Source organism: Haliaeetus albicilla, chromosome 9 (assembly GCF_947461875.1).
Source record: "Haliaeetus albicilla chromosome 9, bHalAlb1.1, whole genome shotgun sequence".
NCBI lineage: Eukaryota > Metazoa > Chordata > Aves > Accipitriformes > Accipitridae > Haliaeetus > Haliaeetus albicilla.
This window is the reverse complement of record NC_091491.1, coordinates 4008107-4027968: the sequence shown is the minus strand read 5'-3', so window position 1 is coordinate 4027968 and position 19862 is coordinate 4008107. Positions and strand designations below refer to the sequence as shown.

The window sequence follows — 19862 nt, the reverse complement described above, 5'->3', positions numbered from 1 at the left end:
AGAACACCTCCCTCTCTGCGCGGACGGCGGCATCTCCCTCCGCACGCCTTAATGAATTTAGATTTACTAAGCACTTAGCGACTCCTGAGCGCAATCAATAAAATGAAAAGCACTACAGAGAGCAGTTGTCTCCGAGAGACGCGGCCGGGCTGCAGGCAGCGGGGAAAGCGAAATGGGAAATTAAAGCGTGTAACGGGGAATCGCTCGCAGCACTCGTGAGCCGCTTCACGAAAGAAGCGACGGCCGCCGGACCGGCCGAGGCGTGAGGCCGCGCTCCGCCGGCCCCTCTGAGGGGAGCCCGCCTGACGGCCGAGCCCTTTGGCGGGAAGGGCGGGGGTCCCCCCGCGCCTGCGCAGTCTCGGGGGCGGAGGGGAGGCGGTGCGGCTGCGCGGCCGCAGCGGCTCCCGCAGCGTCGCCGCCTCCTCCTCGGTGGGAGCCGGCTTGCGGGCCGGGCCGGACCGGGTGAGGGGTGGGACGGGAACGGGCGAGGCCGGGCGGAGAGCGGGTTAAGCCGGCGAAAGGCGCAGGATGTCGGCGACGCTGTACCTGCTCTCCACGCTGGGCGGATACGTCCTCACCTCGGCGCTTCTCCTCAAGTGTCCGGGGCTTCTCCACCGGCCCAAGCGGCAGCGCTTCCGCTGCCGGCACATCTCCCACCGCGGCGGTGAGTGACGGGGTGCCGGGGAGAGGAGGAGGAGAAGGAGGAGGAGGAGGGGGGGGTGCCCTGCCCGCCACCGCAGCCGCCCCGGAGGCGCCGCTTCCCGCCCTCCCCTGAGGCGGGCGAAGGCTGCGGCCGCCCGCCGCTCCTGAGGGCTGCAGCCCGCCCCGGCTCCCGGCTCTGAGGGGCTCCCGCCGCCTTCCCTCCACAGGGGCGATGCCGCCTTCCCGCTCCCTCGGGACGCTTCTCTCCCTGAGGCCGGGTTCGGGCGGGCGGTGCCGCAGCCCTGTCAGGAGGATCTTTGAGGGGCTGCTGCGCGGTGCCCCTCTCGGGCTCCCTTTAAATCTTCCTCCCGCAACCTAATTTTAGGTGCCACCTGCTGACCAGTGCTTGATTTCAAAGCTGAATTAATCTCCGAACTCGCAACGCGTCAGCCGAAATCGGCTCGTTTGACGTGGGTCGCGATGGTTTCCCTCTCGAACGTATATATGTTGTTTTCTTCCTAATGATTCTGGGTGAGGGTATTTCTCTTCCTCATGAGCTGGGCGGCTGGCTGTTGCTTAGGTCAGGTACAAAAGATCAATCTTCTTGCCTCTGCCTGTTTGCTTTGCTTGCTGGTTTCAGAAGAAATGCAGTTTGCTGTGACTCTCTTCTTGCTCCCCTTGCTGTTGGAGACGGTTAATGGTTCAGCGCCGTGGTAAAACCGATCCCATTTTGAGACTCTTGTCCTCTCCGTACACCTTGCGCCAAGGCCTTGTGGGTAGCTTCTGTCTAAAATAGCTAAAAGATGTTTTTAAAGTTTCTTCTACCTTTTCCAAAGCATTAGGAGGGAAAAAATACAGCAAACTGTATTTTCGTGTTCTTCGAAGATCAGTTCCGCGCTTTTCCTTGCTGCCTCGTTCAATTCGTGAACATACTCAGTTTTCTACTAAATATTTTTCCTGAAATTCTGTGGGAAACATGTCAGATGCTGAGTTCGAACAGTTTTCAATGTCATATCTAGTGCCAGTTTATGTAGTGTTTGATCACAGTTCTAGCCAATGGTCTTTAACTACCGCTACTGCCTTGAATTATTAAAATACAAAAAATAGAGCTGATCTATTACAGATTTTACTACTTGTATTTCTTTCATTTAGTTTACACAACAGATTAAGTTTCTTTATAGTCTTAAGTATAGCATAAAAGGCACCTTTTGGTTTGGAACACATATCTTAGCCGTTTCCTGGTAGGTATGTATTTTCATTCAACGAACAAAGGTTCTTAGTTTTGGTTGTTACCTGTTTGGTAATTTGCAAGCTATTAAAGACCTGTGTGGATGACTTTGTTGGAACTTGGTATGATCTCCTTAACCTTCTTTTGTTCTCTCTTCTTTGCAGTGATCTTATTTCAGATATACAGCCCTAAGCCTAGAATGCAAGTGTTCTGGCCAGTTGCACTAAGCACCATTAGAACAACAGGAAAGCCTTACTCAATGGGAGGAGTATTCATTAGGCATTCAGAGACAAAGTCCACAGTCTTTGAATTGTTCTGTGTCCACACGTGTGCTGTGAAATACACCTACGGTAGAAGTACAATGTTTGAACAACATCTCGGCACCTTTTTGCTCATCGGGTACTATGAGACTGAAGATCGTTTACTCTTTACTCTCTGTAATGTTTACCTTGTAACTTAAATTCCTGTGGGACTTACATTCTCGTCAGGCTTTAGTCATGCTGTAGCTTTAGACTCAGTGTCAGGTTTCCTATTGCATTACTCCTATTAACTTCAGAGATCAAGGTAACACTTAACTTGTTTGGCTTTTTCCTCTCTGAGATAAAGCTTTGTATGTGAAGTTTTTTTCAAGTCTGTGAGTTTTGATTTCAATTCTTTCTTCACGCAAGGATTTTCTTATCTCAGTTTATAGTTCATCAGTGGAAGCATCCCTGAATTATTTCTTCACTTCCGCATAATTTTAAAATTAGTCATTTCTGCGATCAATAATTTAACTCTTGATATTCTGTGTTAAGAGTCCCCTGTCAAAGCCAGCTGCATGGACTGGATTGCAGGGTCTTTGAGACAGGGTAGCATCATGATTTTTACAGAATCACGGAATAGTTGAGACTGGAAGGGACCTCTGGAGATCATCTTATCTGTCCAGAGTAGGGGCAACTAGAGCAGGTGGATCAGGACCTTGTCCAGTTAGGTTTTGAATACATCCAAGGATGGAGGCTCCACAACCTTTCCAGGCAGCCTGTTCCAGAGTTTGATCACTCTTACTATAAAAAAGGGGGGTTTCTTATGTTTATAAAGGGAATTTCCTGTATTTAATTTTTTTCCCAATGCCTCATCCTTTCCCTGGGCATCACTGAGAAGAGTTTGGCTCAGTCTTCTTTACTTCCTCCCATCCGGTATTAATACGTATTGGTAAGCCTCTCTTCTCCAGGCTAAACAATTCCAGCACCCTCAGCCTCTCATTGTGTGCAAGAATCTCTCATCCCTTAATTTTCACAGCCCCTCTCTGGACTTGTTCCGGTAGAGCCATGTCTGTCTTGTACTTTGGAGCCCAGAACTGGACACGGCACTCCAGGTACAGTTTCACCAGTGCTGAGGGGAACAATCGCCTGCCTTGACCTGCTGGCAGCATTCTTCCTAACAGGCTTCTCTGCCTACATTGAGGGGAAAATTCAAAACAACAGAAATTCTAAGGGTCATCTCCTTGAGCCAGTGCTTGACGTTGACTCCCTCTTGTCCCATGATGGTGCTTTCAAAGTCAGAGGATGCAATCGTAATGTTTGGATGTGGGCATTTTGGCTCACAAGATGCTAAAGTGTGCTGGGGAGGGCAATTTCTGCACAGGAAATGCAACAATGCAAATGGGCAATACGTGACTCTGGAGGTTCATTTAAGTAAATGTCAGAAGCCCTTCAGTCAGCCCAGCCTTTTCATTATTAAGGAGGGAAAATGATTTAGTACATCAGATCACTTGCTTATCGTAGTTCCCTTTTCTGAGTGTGGTTTGTGAAAGCCTTGTTGCTGATTTAGAATTCCTGTTTCAGCTGGTGTCTCAACTTTTTTTTTCCTCATTTCCCCAAAATACTACATACAAGTCAGGCATTTTCTTACCAACTGGTTTGACTTGCTGTACCTACCTCCCTAACATGTAACTTACTTAAAGCTTTAATATTGGAAATTTCTGCCTGGGAATGCTGGGAGACTGTTGTTTTGTTCACAAATTGAAGAGTGACTCAGGTTTTTTTCCCCCCTCTCTTACCGTTCAGGTTGTATGGGCTGTATTGTCACAGTTGATAAGTTATCTAAAACCTCATTTTTTATTGCAGTTAACTTATAACTAATCATGCAGGTCCTGTGCAGGTTTTTCCCATCTGTTAGGCAGTCATCAGAAGTATATGATGAGATTCTCATGCTCTCCTCTATCCCTTGGTGACTTTTGCCACTCAGCCTATTCCTATTCTGCAATCAAATTGGTGAATGTCTAATCACAGAAGCTGCTGTGGATTTACCGTACTGGTTTACATTAAACCATGCAGATTTTGTCATTATGATTCTAAGTCAGTTAAGTCTTTCATTTTGGAAATTTACCATCGCAAGCTAACCTGGTAACAATTTTAAATTGCTAGTTGCACATGCATAGAATTGCGTTGCCTTCATTAAGTAACTAAGTACAGATAACTATGTATCGGTGAGGTCTTGTTAATAGGCAAGGCCTTAATTGGAGCTTTTATAATTGTTGTTTACAAAGTCTGTCATTCATCACTGTTGAAGTGGTTAAAATTTGCATAGATATCCTCATCAGTACATGTATCCTCCTGAAGCTGTTTTGCAGTATATAATATTGCCTGTTTTCTGAGGGAGGGAGACGGGGCACAACCTTTTCCAGTCCCTAAACTGACTGATTTTTCAAGGATTTTTATGTAGGGAATGATGGCCTAAGAGTTGCAGAGTTTACTCCTGCCTGAGAGAAAATTTAATTTGCTTGTCCTTTCATTTCTTAACTGGAGTTGATGTGTGTTTCATTCCTTGTGTATGAGACCTCCCTTAGCCAGCAGCATAAACCTTTATTGACAATTTGTGCTGTTTCAGGAAGTATCCTTGCACTGAAAAAAGAGCTTGTCATCTCTTTGAGCATCAACTGGGTTATGCGTTTAGGGAATACCAGCTTTAGAGAGTCTTGGGCACTTCTTTTCTTCGTTTTTTGGTGTGGTGGTTTTTTGTTGTTTTTTTTTTTTTTTCTTCCCTTTAGTTACCTTTCCGCTTATTATTCCTCCCACTTAGCCTGAAACAGACTTTTTGTATATACTGTTCCTATGCCTGTGGAGCATGTTGTCATAGCCAAATACCATGCCTTTAAGGAAAAGCAGGGCACCCAACCTCTGGTAAAATAAACTCTTTGTTTTGTATATTCAAAGCGTCATACAGGTCCAAGATAACAGTCTTTCTCTTTTTCTTTTTTTTTTTTTATTGTTTTACCTTGGGAAAGGCCTGTCTCTTGGGTCTCCCCAGTAGGTTAGCGGCAACAGGGATTTCTGACTCTAGCTTCATAGTCATTCCTCCAAATATGTAAAATTTTAATCCATTTTTAAAATTTATTTATTTCCACTGGGATTGAGGGGAGGAACAGGATTTTGTACATGTTTTAGTTTTTGTTATTTTTGTAGGTGCTGGAGAGAACCTGGAAAACACGATGGCAGCCTTTCACCAGTGAGTACAAATGGAACCAATAATGCCTAAATTAGCTGTGTTCTCATTGTCTTTAGTGAGTGAAGGAATCAAGAAAGATAGGGCTTCCATCAGTTGTTTGGGGTACGGTGTCCTATTTCTGAAAGTCATCTCTCCTTTGGATGACTTCTGTGGATTGCTAAACATCACTCCAATTTAAACAAGAAGGAGTTGGTATACCACAAACCATGATTTGTACACAATAACGTGGCAGACTGGCAATTGGAAATAAAACTCCTGAGGCGTGATTCCTCCTGTGCTAGCTAATAAAACACAAAACAATACTGCTTCCATTACTTCTGTTAATTTATTTATTGGTATAAAACTATTTTTTGTAACTAATCTCACACACTGTTTTTTCTAGATACATTGATGTTTCTCAAAAGGTATTTCAGATCATAGCCTATAACAATATGCTAATTAGCATACAAGGCTGGATTTCAGGAAGGCTGAATCTGTTGACTGCTGTTAGGCTGTAAGCAATTCTCTTAGGTATTCTACAGTTTCGTGGTATTCAGTTCCCTCCTCTATACAGAAGGTTAATAATTTTTCTCCAAGAATTATTGTGACTGAAATTGTAATGTTAACTGACTTTTAATACACCATCTGTAAAGCTATTAAAAATGTTTGTGTTACGTTTTTTCCCTTCATACACATACTTCATTGGCACGATGTGTGAAAGCCTGTTATCTAGGGCTTGAAAATGGAGTTGGTACTGGAAAGCCTTTTAAGCCTTCAGCATTTAAGTAGTGAATTCTAACAAGGTTCTCAAAGGCATTTGAAGAAGCAGCATATCGAAAACTCCAGCTGCCAATGAGAAGTGACCAAATTATGTAGGCTTCTCTTTGTTTTGTTTGGGGTTTTTTAATTTGCTTTGTGCTAAGTAGCCTCATCAGTTTGCACATTTCCTTGCAGACTGAGGAGTGCCAGCTTCCCCAACCAAACAGTGCTATTGAAAGTACTGCAGTATTTTCTATCTCCATGGAAGCTTAGCATAGTTTTGTGGTTTTTCTCCTGCTGGCCTGCCTTTTTTCAAGTCTGCTACGACACTTTCTGGGAAGTGCTTCTTTTTTTAACCATTTCTTAATTTTCATTTAGTACCATACTGGTTTTATATGTATAGGGCTCTTGCAAAGCAAGTTACACCATAACCTATTTTTATTTAATTCCCAGAAGTAAGCTGTAGTGCTTAGAGTAAGGATTGTGCTAGGAGTCAAATAATGTTTTGTTATAATACAGACATTTGACTGACTCTCTTCTGACCATTTTAATTATTTTATAACTATAGTATAACAAATGCGGTTGAGGTCTACTTTTTGAACTCCTCACAAGTGTCAATAGCAAAGTTCAGTTACTTGGTTTGAGATTGTCTTGGTTGAATAATAAAGGCACATTAATTCTGCAGAAAGCAGAGTCAGAGTGATATTACCTTGCATTAGGCAGTAGAAAGCCTTCTGGCTTCCTCTGTGAAGGGGTAAAGGTGTCCTTCCCAACTCCACTGCTAAGCTAGCAAAAGGAATTGGGTAGAAAATTGGTATCTGCGTGGTGAAAAGTTATCTGGATTGGCTTAGACGGCTCATATGCACTAATCAATTTCTAATCCATCAGATTTTGCATGAAGCAAAATAGGGCATGCCTGCAAGAGCTGTTTCTTCAGGTTTGGACAAGCAGGCATATTTGACCATTGATGTGTCAAATCCAGAAGAGAATGCTTGTCTGCAGCGTAAGACCTAGCCCCTTGTTTTTGTCTCATTGACAGTAACCTAAGTATTGACAAGCAAATAGTTTTAGTTATACTATTTACACTTTAACAGCGATTGGAGAATATTTAATACTGTTGCACGATAATGAAGAAATTATTACAGTAATATATAAACAAAGTGTATGGGGGGGAGGAGGCCTTACTGGTAATTTCAAATTCTATACTAGCTTAATTTACAAATATTCTGGAAAGCAATTATAAGCTTTTTGTACCACAGACAGTATTGTTTTGGTTTTGCATGGTAAAATGGCTAATAGATTTTTGGGGGCCGTAATCATGTTATGCTGTCTTTAAATGCTTCTGTGGTGGTTTTAGATTTTAAAATAACTATTTTTAGGATAAGAGACACTTGTGGTGTCTTAAACTATTTGGGGATCTGGCATAAAAGATGTGGAAAGACTATAATTACCAGTTTAATTGTTCCTAATACAGCCATGTACTTTAGCATTGTCTTGACAGGAAGCTGCTAAGTAATCTCTCCAGGTATTTTCTCATTGTATTTCCTTTTCTTTTATGAACATACTTGGTCTAGAGAGAAAGCTTTAAACACTGTAGTTACAGCAATAAAAGTACGTGGTCAAGTTAGCATTTATAAACTCTATACATTGTGCTACATTAGGCCTTGCCTAATAGAATTTAGTTTCTAAAGGTAAGGCTTTTCTTAGATATTTCCTGGTATGTCCTTTTCCTTGAAAACAGTTGGAGTTAAACACAAGCAAAGAGCTCTACCGTCCTAATTTGCAAATGTGAGCCTGCTTTACAACTTGAGCACTGGAGCAGTTGGATCTGAATCTGGAGAGCATCTGGAGTCTTCTCTGGAGCAACATAGATTTGATGTGTTATTACAGAGCTGCAGAACAAACTGATTTCCAGCTGAAAAAACTCAGCACTTTAAGGAAGCTTATTTAGCAGCAAGCTGCTAGTAAGAGCCTGGCAAATTCTCAAATTTGTTAACAAGGGAAGTTGTTGTTCTTCTTCCACGCAGCATCAGTCCTGAATTTCTTAAGCGGTAATATTTCTGATAAATTTTGCTGGTTAAATGATAATACATGGTACTAGATGGGAACGTCTTCTACAAATTTGGCAAATCTCCTGCAGCATATTTGGAGGTGCTTTTCCTCAGGAGGAAAAATTACACAGAACAGGCTGTGTATCTTCCATGCGTAATAGGATTTCATTCCTCTCCTAATTCTTAATTAGTGGCACTGGAAAACAGTTAACAAATTGGTTTTAATTTGACAACTCTCTTCTTGATCATTATCCCAGCTGGACCAGAAATTGTGTTAAACACTTTCAGGAGTATGTTCTAATTTTTTGTTTTGTTTTGTTATTGCATTTGTGAACGTTCATGGCATGTCTGAACTTAAGCAGTCAGTAAAGCCCTTTTCTTAAGGAAAAGGCTGTTACTGAAGTCGCAGAGCTTTGGGTCCCATATAGACTGCACTCACAGATGTTACAGGTTTGTTCATAGGTGGAGAAAAAAGAACAGCCCAGTGTTTTGAAGGAATTGTTCAGAGTTCAGGCTGGGAATTTTAGCTGTCTGCTGGAATGATACCTTCTGAGTGTCTTTTCTAAGGAAATGAGCAATTCACTTCTCATTTGAGTAAAGCTTAGTTTTTCTGTTCTGGTGTGAGGTTTCTTGTACTTCTTTTTCACCAATATTGCTACTACTTTCTGCTTTCTTTACTCCTATAAGCTAAGCTACTATAGAGTGGATTTGGGATTGGATTAGAACTTTTCAAAGCAGTGAATTGAAACAGGAATAGCTATTTTTCTTTGAAAAATATGAATGGGTGGTTGTTGTTTTTAAATTAAAATTTTATCATTAAAATCATAATAATGTTTTAAAAATGTAGTTTTGCTAGCCAGAAAAAGCCAAAAGCCTGAAAGCCCCATTGCTATTTTCCTGATCCATCCATTCCTGATTAATTTCAGTAAAAAAAGGCTTTCACATCCCTGTCACTTGTTGTTTATGCTTACCACAAAATTGATTACTTTTTGAAAAGTAGTTGCTTCTTTCAGTGGTAAATGTCCTGATATTAATAAACATCACACACAAAATTCTGAAACAATACTTTAGAAGTAGGTTTCTTAATACTGAGGTGGTAGGCTACAATCGACAGGTCTGCTACTTGATTTCTATGGAAGACGGAGCCAAAACTCCTGAGTTCAAATCCCATCTCTGGTTCATGATATGTTGTTTATTCTTGCATCAGCTTTCCCACTGCAGCAGAGTTATTTGCTTCTTGCTTTGTAGCAAGATTGTGAGGGTTCATTGCATCATAAAGCATCTAAAGTACTTCCAGTGGGATTAGTTTAATTGAATAACATGTATGTTAGGTTTGGACCTGTACAAAATACATGTGTGGTTCAAGGCAGACTTCTTCGCTTCCAGTGCCGTTAATATAGGAACAGACATGTTGGAGCTAGATTGTCACCTGACGAAAGATGAGCAAGTGGTTGTGTCCCATGACGAGAACCTGAAGAGATCAACAGGAGTTGATGTCAACATATCTGACCTCAAATACTCTGTAAGTTGAGGAAAAAATGTTAGTGCTAGATGATGTTTAAAAATGCGTTTGTAGAGTGGCTGGGGTGGGCAGGAAGGTTGTGTGCGTGTGTGTGTGTGTCTGGTACCAAAATCTAAGGAGGGGATTCATCTTGTCTTACTAAAAAAAAAAAAAGCTAACTAGGCTCCCTGTGTAGTCAAGGGAGAAAAACTGGCAGGTTTCCAGAGGGTGATTAACTCCCTCCAGTAGTAGGTTTGGATGAATAGCTTCCTGGAGGTGGGCCTGTTTTTCCATACTGATGACAAAGGAAGCTTAGTCAACAAGCTCCTTCTCATATGACCAGCCTTTTAATGGGAAAACTGGTCGATGAATCCCACCTGCATTGACAGTTTTAAAAGCCTGTCTTACAGAACTGTCTTTCCATCTGATGTTTAAGTGGAATTCTCAGACAGGTGTCTGGAAACGTTTTGCCCTATTCAGCTGCAGGTATCACAAGTCTAAGAATGCCAAATAGTTGAAGTAAGAATGAATGCAGTGCTTCTGAATCACTTTGGGGGCAAGAAGATTTAAAAAAAAATACAGTTTTTGTCTTTAAAGGTAACTTACATGGCCTATGAATTATAATTTTTTGTCTCAAGAAAAGTCATGATCATATCCCTGCAGTTGCATTAGTGTTCTATTTCCCTTTATTTTTAAGGAACTTCCACCATATCTCTGCAAGTTGGATGTCACATTTCAGAAAGGTAGGGTTTTGTCTCTTGCTGTTTCAGTTTACAGTAACAGTAACTAATTTTCCATTATTGTACTGTGGCAGTTTCTTATTTTGGCAAAGGGAGTAGAAAAGTGGATTTACTTCTATCAGTATGTTGGTAAGAGAAGTTTTAAAAGGAAAATATAATCCTAGCTTTAGAAACCAAAATGTATTTTTTTCAAACCAGTTGGCAGTGACTAAGTTTAAGATGTAAGATATCTTTTTCCAAGTAAACATTTCAATTGTTTGTTTGTCTACTTCTTGCAACTACTTTCCAGTTCCATTGTGAGCTCTTCAGAAGGTGCTGATTGAAAATTTGTTGTTCGAAAAAACAGAGAGAAGGCAGAAGAGAGTTTCTTTACAGCTCAGATGCCATTGTGCTGGTGCACTCTGGGCTTGAAGTACTACGAGAGGTCAGACAATATAGGCATTTTCAGAAGGGTGAATGAAGAGTGGTAGTTACTGTATGTATGACTTGAAGTTCAGTACCAATATTGCTGCAAGAGAGGAAAACCTAGAAAAAGACTAACCTGTTTCCTTGTGAAAACTGTGGTTCATGGGACTGTAATTTGAATTAAGCATCAGGCTAAAACTGAGAACACTTCCACCTAGAAAAGGCTACCAGAGATGGTATCAGACGTGTTTGTTTCAGGGGCTTTGTGACTATCTTCTGTAACCTTTCCATATTTCAGTTGCCCAGCAAGTAAATGTTGTGTTAAACTTTTCTGTTCAAAATTGCAAAATACTTAAAATGCACCAAGATGAGTTCTATGACATGTTATTTGCACACTTACAAATCTTTTGTGTATGTACAGTAATACAAAGAAACAGAGAGAACCTTCAGTTAATTCCTTAGAGCCACAAGCAGTTTCAGACAATAAAATTGGGGGGTTTGCCTTCTGTTCCCTTTACTCATTATGCTCCTCCAGTAAATTTTCCTAGAAGGAAAAGTTTTTCTCATTTGGTCTCATTTCATATTAATCTCATTCCATTTGGTACGTGGTAACTGAGCCCATGTTTGCTATTTCAGGATTTTAATGATGCCTGCACTCCTACTGTTGCTAAATAATGACTGAATTTCATGAAGTTAAAACCTAAATGTGCAATATGCTCAGGGCATTTTCATTACAGAAATGAGCTTGTCATAATTAGTTACAACTGAGTGAAGTAATTTTTTTAAAGTTTAAAAACGTGCTAATTCTAGGAACTATATACTTTTTAAAATTTTAAGATAACAAGTGCTCTGATACCTCAGCTTTTATCTATGGTGTATTAAAAATGGCCACAGCAGTGACAACCTTCTTGTTTCCTCAGAATGTCACTGTGAGGGAAAAGATAACCGTATTCCGCTCCTGAAAGAGGTGTTCGAGGCATTTCCACAAACTCCTGTCAACATTGACATCAAAGTGAACAACAATGTGTTGATCAAAAAGGTATGTGGAAATCTGTGCTGAACTGAGACTGAATGTCATGTCATGGTGTTGAAATTCCAAAAGAAAAGTTTCTTGGAGTTGATAGCAGTCTATGATACTAACATCTGTGTTCTTGGACTGCTTCATCTTTCACATGTTAGATCTTGCTCTGTGTATGAGGTAATACAGAAGACAGAGAAGTGATCTTGTGCAAGATATTTAGCAAACAGCTCTTTACTGACCCTTTATCTTGACATGAAACTGATGCTACGCTGCTAGAGACATGTTTGTTTTGTATTTCATATGAAGGGTCTTCTTATGGACTGTTGCCTACCAAAGCAACATAAAAACATGATGTCAGTGTAAAGATAAGTGTTCATCACAGAAAAGGAGATCTGCTTTCCATCAGATACTATTTTGCCATCTAGTTTTCTTAAGTTCTCTAAGTTTTTTTGGTAGGTATAATGGTCTTTCCTTTTATCTGTTGACCTGAACACCTGTTTCTTTCCAGTAAAAGCAGCACAATCATCTTCAGATGGGAGGGAGTATAGAAGAACTATCTCTTCTGTAATGACCTACGTAGTTGAAAAGTAGCGAATAGAGTTTCAGTTAAATAATGCTGGACATAATTTTCAAGGAATACATGTTAGGGTTCTGCTTTTTTATATTGCAGGTTTCAGAGCTGGTGAGTCAGTATAAGCGAGAGCATTTGACGGTATGGGGGAATGTCAATTATGAGGTTGTATCAAAGTGTCTTAAGGAGGTAAGAATGGGTCCAGCTAATCTTCGTTCTTCTTGCCTGCTTGTTACTGTGTGGTGACAAAATGTACAGTAGAGCACCCTGTAAATCAAGGTCTAGCTAGCTATGCCAGACTTCTAGATGCGATGAGAAATTTTGCACTTAGATTCTATTCTGCCTACTACACTGTTTCAATAAGTCAAGCACAGTTAACACCCATGTATTCTGCAATAAAACACTCAAGGAATTAATCTTAGTCGTGTTTTATTCTTGTTCTGTAAAATATAGGGTGTTATGATTTTATGCCAGGAACTCTTAGAGCCTGTTTTGCACATCATTCATCTGGTACAAAAGCAATTTTTCTAAGGATTGCTTATTGTGTGTTTCTTTTTATGAAAATGATGGATGTGGCCACTAGTTGACACATGGTTATATTGGTATAAAGCTGTTTTACAGCTATAGATGCTATTTCTTTTTGTGCTGAGGAATTGTACAGGTTAGAATTAAATTAAATTTGTGCTTAGTCTGAGGGAGTTATTTCACCTGAGTGAAATTGATCTAGTTGTGAGTACAGATATTGTTCCAATTTAGCTGTGCAGGACAACACACCATTTCCTACCTGAACAGCAGTTATATTTGTTCATTTTTGTAGCATCCGTGCCCAGATATTTTGGTTCATAAACGAGCATCTTTAAAAACGTGTTGTGAAGTGATGTCAAACTGTAAAGTGTCCTGTGCTAAAGGACAGCTTGTTCTTTGCGGTAATACTAGTCTAAGACAAAATGCTGCATAGTGTCATGCAGTCTAGAAAGACGATGAAGGCAGGTGACAAAAGCAGTACTGTAACCAGTGAAACTTTACCTTTTTCAGGTCCCAATGCCCCTTCAAACTGTGTAAAACATTTGCTTGGATTACAGGCTACCAGAAAGAGTAATTTAAATTCAGTGGCAGGCATATCGTAAACAGTTGGCAGCCTAATTGTTAGGTGCAAGTGCTAAACTTTAAACATGCATTGATGAGTAAATTTAATTGCAACAGATGCAACAATCTACCAAGATAAATTAGAATCTTTCTTTCCTGGTTCCTGCAGAATGCTGACATTCCCATCATCTTCTGTTTGCAACGTGTCCTCCTGCTTCTTGGCCTTTTCTACACTGGTCTGCTGCCATTCATTCCCTTCAAGGAAGAATTCTTGGAAATTCCCATGCCTTCAATCATTCTCAAGTGAGTTAGAGTCCATTGGTGGGTGCTGTACTGAAATGATAGTAAAGCAAGTGAATGATTATGCCAGCTTGAGCATTGGTTTACTCAGTATCCTCTGGCTGAGGGTACTGTTTTGTTAGTTCAGGCACTTTTGTATGTTCCTAAGAGAAAGCTATGCAAATCTGCTGCTGCTCTGTATTTAACCTGTCTCTAGCCAGCTCTGAGTTACTCAGTTGTTAGTGTGGAGTGCCTGTGTATATCAATTTTTCCTGTTTACAGCATCTCCTGTAAATATTGCCTTCATGCAGGTGCCTTTAAAATGCAGCCTGTGCTGATGCCATCTAGGTAGTGGTATGTAGCAGTGCTGTACAAATAACTAATTCTTGCACTTTTCTACCTCTTTCTTGAGAAAAAATTAGTCTGAATAAAGCGAAGAGGCAAGTTAGTAACAGGGTGGATATGAGATTTCACGTGCTCTTTATTTCTCATGCTTTACTCAAAATGCTGCTGAATACCCATCTCTGCTGCTTCTCTTAAATGTAGCACATTTCTCTGGTGTAACCCAATTCTATGTCACTGTCTTAGTGAAATTACTGCTCTAATTTGAGAAACTGCAAGATTAATTCTTCATGTTCCTTTTGCAGGAACATCTCAAATAATATTTTAATCTGTGCTCTGGTAATTTTTTGTTTTCTCTTCCTCAACAGGCTGAAAGAACCACAGAAGATGACAAGAAGCCAGAAATTTATTATCTGGCTAGCTGACACGTAAGATTTTCATCTAATTAAATTTTTATTTATCTTTTGCCTATATATTAACAGTTGGCTCAAGCAACTAAGACTAGCTATTGCTATAGCTACATGTTATGTTGTATTTTTTTCAGTTTCTTCTAGCTTTTTTGTCAGTGTAGCATAAATCATGTTCAAATCTTACGTAGGTGTTCCTGTACACTTTTGTTTCAGTATATGAAAATATACTGAGGTGCAGTAACAGTAGGCATTATTCCAATGTAATCCATTTAGTTTCTTTCGTTAAATGTGTTCAGCTAATTAGCATGCAAGTAATTAGCAGAATGCAGCTTTCACATTTCATGGGATTGTGACTGTTTCATAATGTTGTCAGAGGAGATACTGTTTGGCTTACATGGAACGCTTTGCATTTTAAGAATATCTGTTCTTCAGAGGAAACTTAGTCATATGCTTTCAGAGGTTGAATGTGATTGCAGTATGTGTCTTCTGGCTCTTGCTTCTGTGTCTGACATCTCTTAGTTTGATTTCTTGAGCGGCCAGTAGAGTTTTCATGTCTTCTGGTGGGAAAGGATAAACTCTCTTCTGAAAGTGAAGGGATTGTGACTCATCGGACATGGTACAGGGTACCTGTACGATAAAGGAGGAGTGTGCTGGATTTGATCTTCGAAGAGTTGGTACAAATACCCATAGCTAATGCAAATTTCTGGGTATCTGTGTTAACCAGTCTTGAGTTGCTTGAGCTAAAAGTTTTCTATAATTAGGTTTCTAATCACTTTCTTGTGGAAAACATTGAATCTAAACGCTGTATGGAAATTTTATTACAGAACATCAACAGATGTTGAAAATTTCATATATACTTCAAGTTCTTAAATAATATCTTTCTCCTTTCCACAGATTGCTAATGCGGAAAGCACTTTTTGACCACCTCACTGCTCGGGGCATTCAGGTACAGTGTGGCAAAGTTAAAGGACATGTGCTTTTAACCTGCTGAGAATTTGAACCAGCCAGATATGGCCTTGATGGGTTCATGTTCTCCCCAACATGTTCTGTTGTGTTGCTAGGATTATAAGTTGCTTTTTGGTTCCTGAGCAGTAGCTTATGCTGTTGTATTTGCAGATCTGTAGTTGCAAAGGAAGAATTGTATGCTTGGAAAAAGACTCTTTAATTTAAATCCCTTTAAGATTATTTTCTTTTCTTCCCCCACTTCAAACTTAAGCCTACAAAATCTGCTGAACTGCTTACCTATTTTGGGCTTTTCACAAAATCATATTTAGACTTTTAGAAATATCTGAACTCTCAGGTAACAAAATAAAGTTGGAGTCACCACTAGAAGATGCCCCTTTTTGGAGGATGAGGGGGAAGAACTTGGATATGTTTGTGTACATGTCTTTGGCATCACAGCGTAATCATTTATCATTTTAAATATACGTAGCATCGTCTCTTTCACATGAAACAATTTAGGTCAGAAGTCACTTTTTTTTTTTAAATGTGAGTATTTTCTGTAATAATTTGTCTTTCTATCCCACCTTATAGGTGTATATTTGGGTACTGAATGAAGAACAAGAATACAAGAGGGCATTTGATCTGGGAGCAACTGGAGTGATGACAGACTATCCAACAAAACTTAAGGAGTTTTTACACAATTATCCAGCATAAAGGAAGAAAACCAAGGAAGTTCTTGCAGAACGGATTGTGAGCCAAGGATTTTCGTCATAAAAAAAATTGAGCAGCATACACAGATCATTTTGTTTGAAAGATGTAATTGGATGATCTATTACATTGTTGTCAAGTTGCTACCTAATGTAAAGGTTGTCTATTTATTTTAAAACTTTAATTACATAGTTTACATTTGTAAATAACTCATTTAGGAACAGCGCACTTCACAAGTAGTGATGACTAGGAAGAAAGATGCTGGATAGGATACCTGTAGATAATAAGCATTATTTTACCTGTCACAAGTGTTCCTAAGCAGATGTCAAGACACGTCAGTTATTCCAGTAATATTCTAGTGGGCAGAAACTAAAGAATTTCTGAAAGCGTACCCTGTGTATATGCGTTTCTTGTGTTGCTTTTAGTTTTCAGATAACTTATGGGGCAAAAAAGAAAAAAAATGCACAGGAGAAATAGAAAGCAGAATCTGTGGCTAGCCAGATAGTTTAGCCTGTGAAGTGTAGTCAGTAAAGGTGGTCAATTTTTTACCAAAATTAACTCCCTTGGTCAGTATACATTTACTCCATTATTCTTACTGATAAGAATGTTGAGCTTGAGTTGCAGCTGACCCCTTTCTGATGTGATGGTAATACTGTGACTTACTGGTCAAGGTCTAGATAGAGTATTTAAGCCAGGTTCTGGGTTTGACACTGAGTTCCGCTGCAGGGGTCTAGGTTTGCCTCTGGTTCTGACCTGCCTGTCAGGCTACCATGGCATGGCAGTAGCTAGCTTACCAGAAAGGAATATTGCACTTACAGGTTACACTTACTTTGAAATAGTCCTTTCACAAAGGAAGCCAATGTTTTAGAAGTCTTTTGCATGTTTATAGTTCTAACATCTGTTGGTGAATGGAAGTTGTTTTTAGGGTGAGGGACCAAAGAAGACGTAAGTTTGGTCAGGAGTTTCAGGAACAGATTAAAATGTTCCTATTAAGTGAATTCACCCAAAGCAGATTTATATGCATACTTAGAAAAGGAGCAAGTGTCAGTCTAGGACATGTAAATTTTAGTCTTTTCTCTCCACAAAAGTATATTCAATATTCATTAAGTTTATGTGTGTGGACATGGAAGTAACTTTACTGGCAAAAGCCAGGAAACCCCAAGTGTGATGGAATGGGCTTAGATAGGAAGGTATTTCTGGAAGCTTACATGCTGTTCTGTCATTGTGAACCGGTGTTACACGTGTCAAACAGATTTGAGCCCGCAATGCCTGCGTGTTTTGGTGTTGTCATGTTAGTGGTAGGGGTTTTCAGAAGGAATTTGATTACTGTAGCTTAATTATACACAATGACATGTATAAAGCTCAGTCATCTAATCATCAGATGCTGCTGGAACAAAACTATTGTTTAGCGATACTGTCTACTTCTTTAAGGAACTTCATGTGAAAATCATGGATCTTAATTATAACTATAGTAGCCAGATGCAAGAGTATATTTATTGCAAGGTATACTCACTGTTATAAAAAAATTTAAAGTAATTAATTTTCTTCCCCTTGCTAGCTCAGATTTGGAAGGGCTCTTGTGTCACTCTACTGGCTGCTGTGCCATACTTGTAATCATAGAGCATCTTTGCTATTCCATTATGTCTGTCAGTAGGTTGTCAGTGTTAGAATGTCAAGTCCATCTGGTTGGAGAATATTGGTTTGTGCATTATAATTCCTTTCTGAGGAATATTTCTACATGGATGAAGTGGAAGAAACTACTGCATTCACAATTCAAATGAACATGTGATGATTGTGGTAAATGAGTTAATGGTGTCCTTCTAAATATCTGCCTGGCTAAGATGGCTGTAGATTGAATTTCCTCTTAACTTACTCAGGCTTGTTGCACATTGAATGGAAGAGAGGAAAATGTAACTTCCTAACTGTTCAGAGGAAAAAGGATGAAATTATTTATTCTGTGCTAAGTTTCTTGTTTCCCTTCCAGACCAGTTATGTCTGGTCAGGTAACTGCTGATGATCTAGTCTAGTCATAGTTCTGCCTGCTTTCTTAGCAGTCACAGAATAGTTATAGAATAGGCTCCATATGCAGCTCAATAGGTAAATGAAAAACTTCCACCCTTTCTGTCTTATTTGATTTAGTAGCCAGTGTGTAGCTCCAGGTAGTTTTGGTGCAGTGTGGTTTTCTTCAACTTAATTGCTACCGAATTTCCAACAAGCACACCTTTACTAAGATGCAAATATAATTCTGGTTTTAGAGAATACTACCAAATAGCACTTATACATTAAGACTTTTTTTTTTTTTTTTTTTTTAGATTAGGAAAAGCTAAGTTTTAAAATACCAGTCGTGATTTCTGGGCTTGATCTCTCAAGGGGTAGGTGATGACTTAGTTTCTCTCTCGAGTTTCCCTCATCACTGCATAAATAAACTATTTTGTTTTATTCTGTATTGAATGACAAAATACAGTTATTGAAATGGCAAACTTAATTTTTTAATTTCACTTTAATCTTTTTCCTCTTTCTCTCTAGCAGTGGTGTTGGAAACTTCTGCCTTCAAAGATGCTCAACACATCTCTCAACCACTAGTCTTCCTACATCTGATGTAGCTTTTGACTGTGCTGTTTATACATGACTCTCTTTGATAAGTCTGCTACTTACTATCTGAAATTTGAATGAGTCAATTTACATGATGGGAAGGAGTTCAGTGCTGGAAAAGCTGCTGAATTTATTCAGTCACCCATTTGGGCTTTAGTACAAGAGCTAAAGTTTGATCTCTTGAGACAGATAATGTTGCATGGATGAGGCCGTGAATCCGAGCACGAATGCACAGGGTTTAGGCCATGATAACTGTTTATAACAAAATAACATGGAATTGAGGTAACTGTAGAATGTTTGTTCTATCAAATCATTGTTTTGAATGTTCCAGAACTTGCTGTGTGATTTTTAAACCACTTGTCCAGAAAAGCGTTTGTTGAGAACTTGCACAGCTGTCCAGGAAGATGTTCAGTTAATCTCTCTCTCCAAGGAGAGATTCTTTTCAGGTACTTTTTGTTTAATATTTACTGTGTTCTCAACCCTATTGCAAAATACTTTATGTATGAAGGATGATGCATGTATTTCATGCACTTTTAATTTGCAGAATTCCGAATCTATGAAGTGATTTTTCTTTTCTTGTAAAGAAAGATTGATGCTCTTGAAAAGTGACACATTAAAACATCTTTGCTCATAAAAGATCTAAAACTAAATACTTTGTAATTGTGACTTCTTTGCCTAAAAGTATAATTTCTGAGATTATGATATTTATATTTATAGTGTAGTAAACATTGAGCTTTTGATGGTGGTCTTCCTATGTGGATAGGGTTGCTGAAAAGAGGGGGGTATCTTATGTACTCTGAACTTTCAAGAAATTTTTGGCAATGACATTGGTTTTCTCATATAGTAATCACAGTATCTGCAACTATGTGTGGCTAAATGAAGCCGGCAGTGGACTTAAGCCTGCCTTCTCCATGTACAAATGAACTTTTAAGTAAAACTTTCAAAGGCAATTCCAATTTGATTTTTCTATAATTTATTTTAAGACAGAAACAGTAGTAGATAAACTTGATCAGAAGGGGGTCTCCATATATGATGCTGGAAAACAGCATAGAGAATTCTGCTGGTTCAGCAGTGCAGTATGTGCTGTTGCTTCATTGCTTCCAAACAAAGGTCTGTCTGG

At 39.5% G+C, this 19862-nt stretch overlaps 1 protein-coding gene across 1 annotated transcript; it reads left to right on the top strand.

Annotated features, from left to right (window-relative positions):
* The first annotated feature begins 377 nt into the window (after positions 1–377).
* GDPD1 (glycerophosphodiester phosphodiesterase domain containing 1) lies at positions 378–19392 on the top strand. Its single transcript, XM_069791018.1, has 10 exons — positions 378–664; positions 5314–5356; positions 9532–9667; positions 10344–10389; positions 11712–11830; positions 12483–12572; positions 13639–13772; positions 14459–14518; positions 15395–15446; positions 16034–19392. Exons 1-10 carry the CDS (start codon positions 529–531, stop codon positions 16154–16156), a joined length of 939 nt encoding a protein of 312 aa, XP_069647119.1. The 5' UTR covers positions 378–528; the 3' UTR covers positions 16157–19392.
* The last annotated feature ends 470 nt before the right edge of the window (positions 19393–19862 follow it).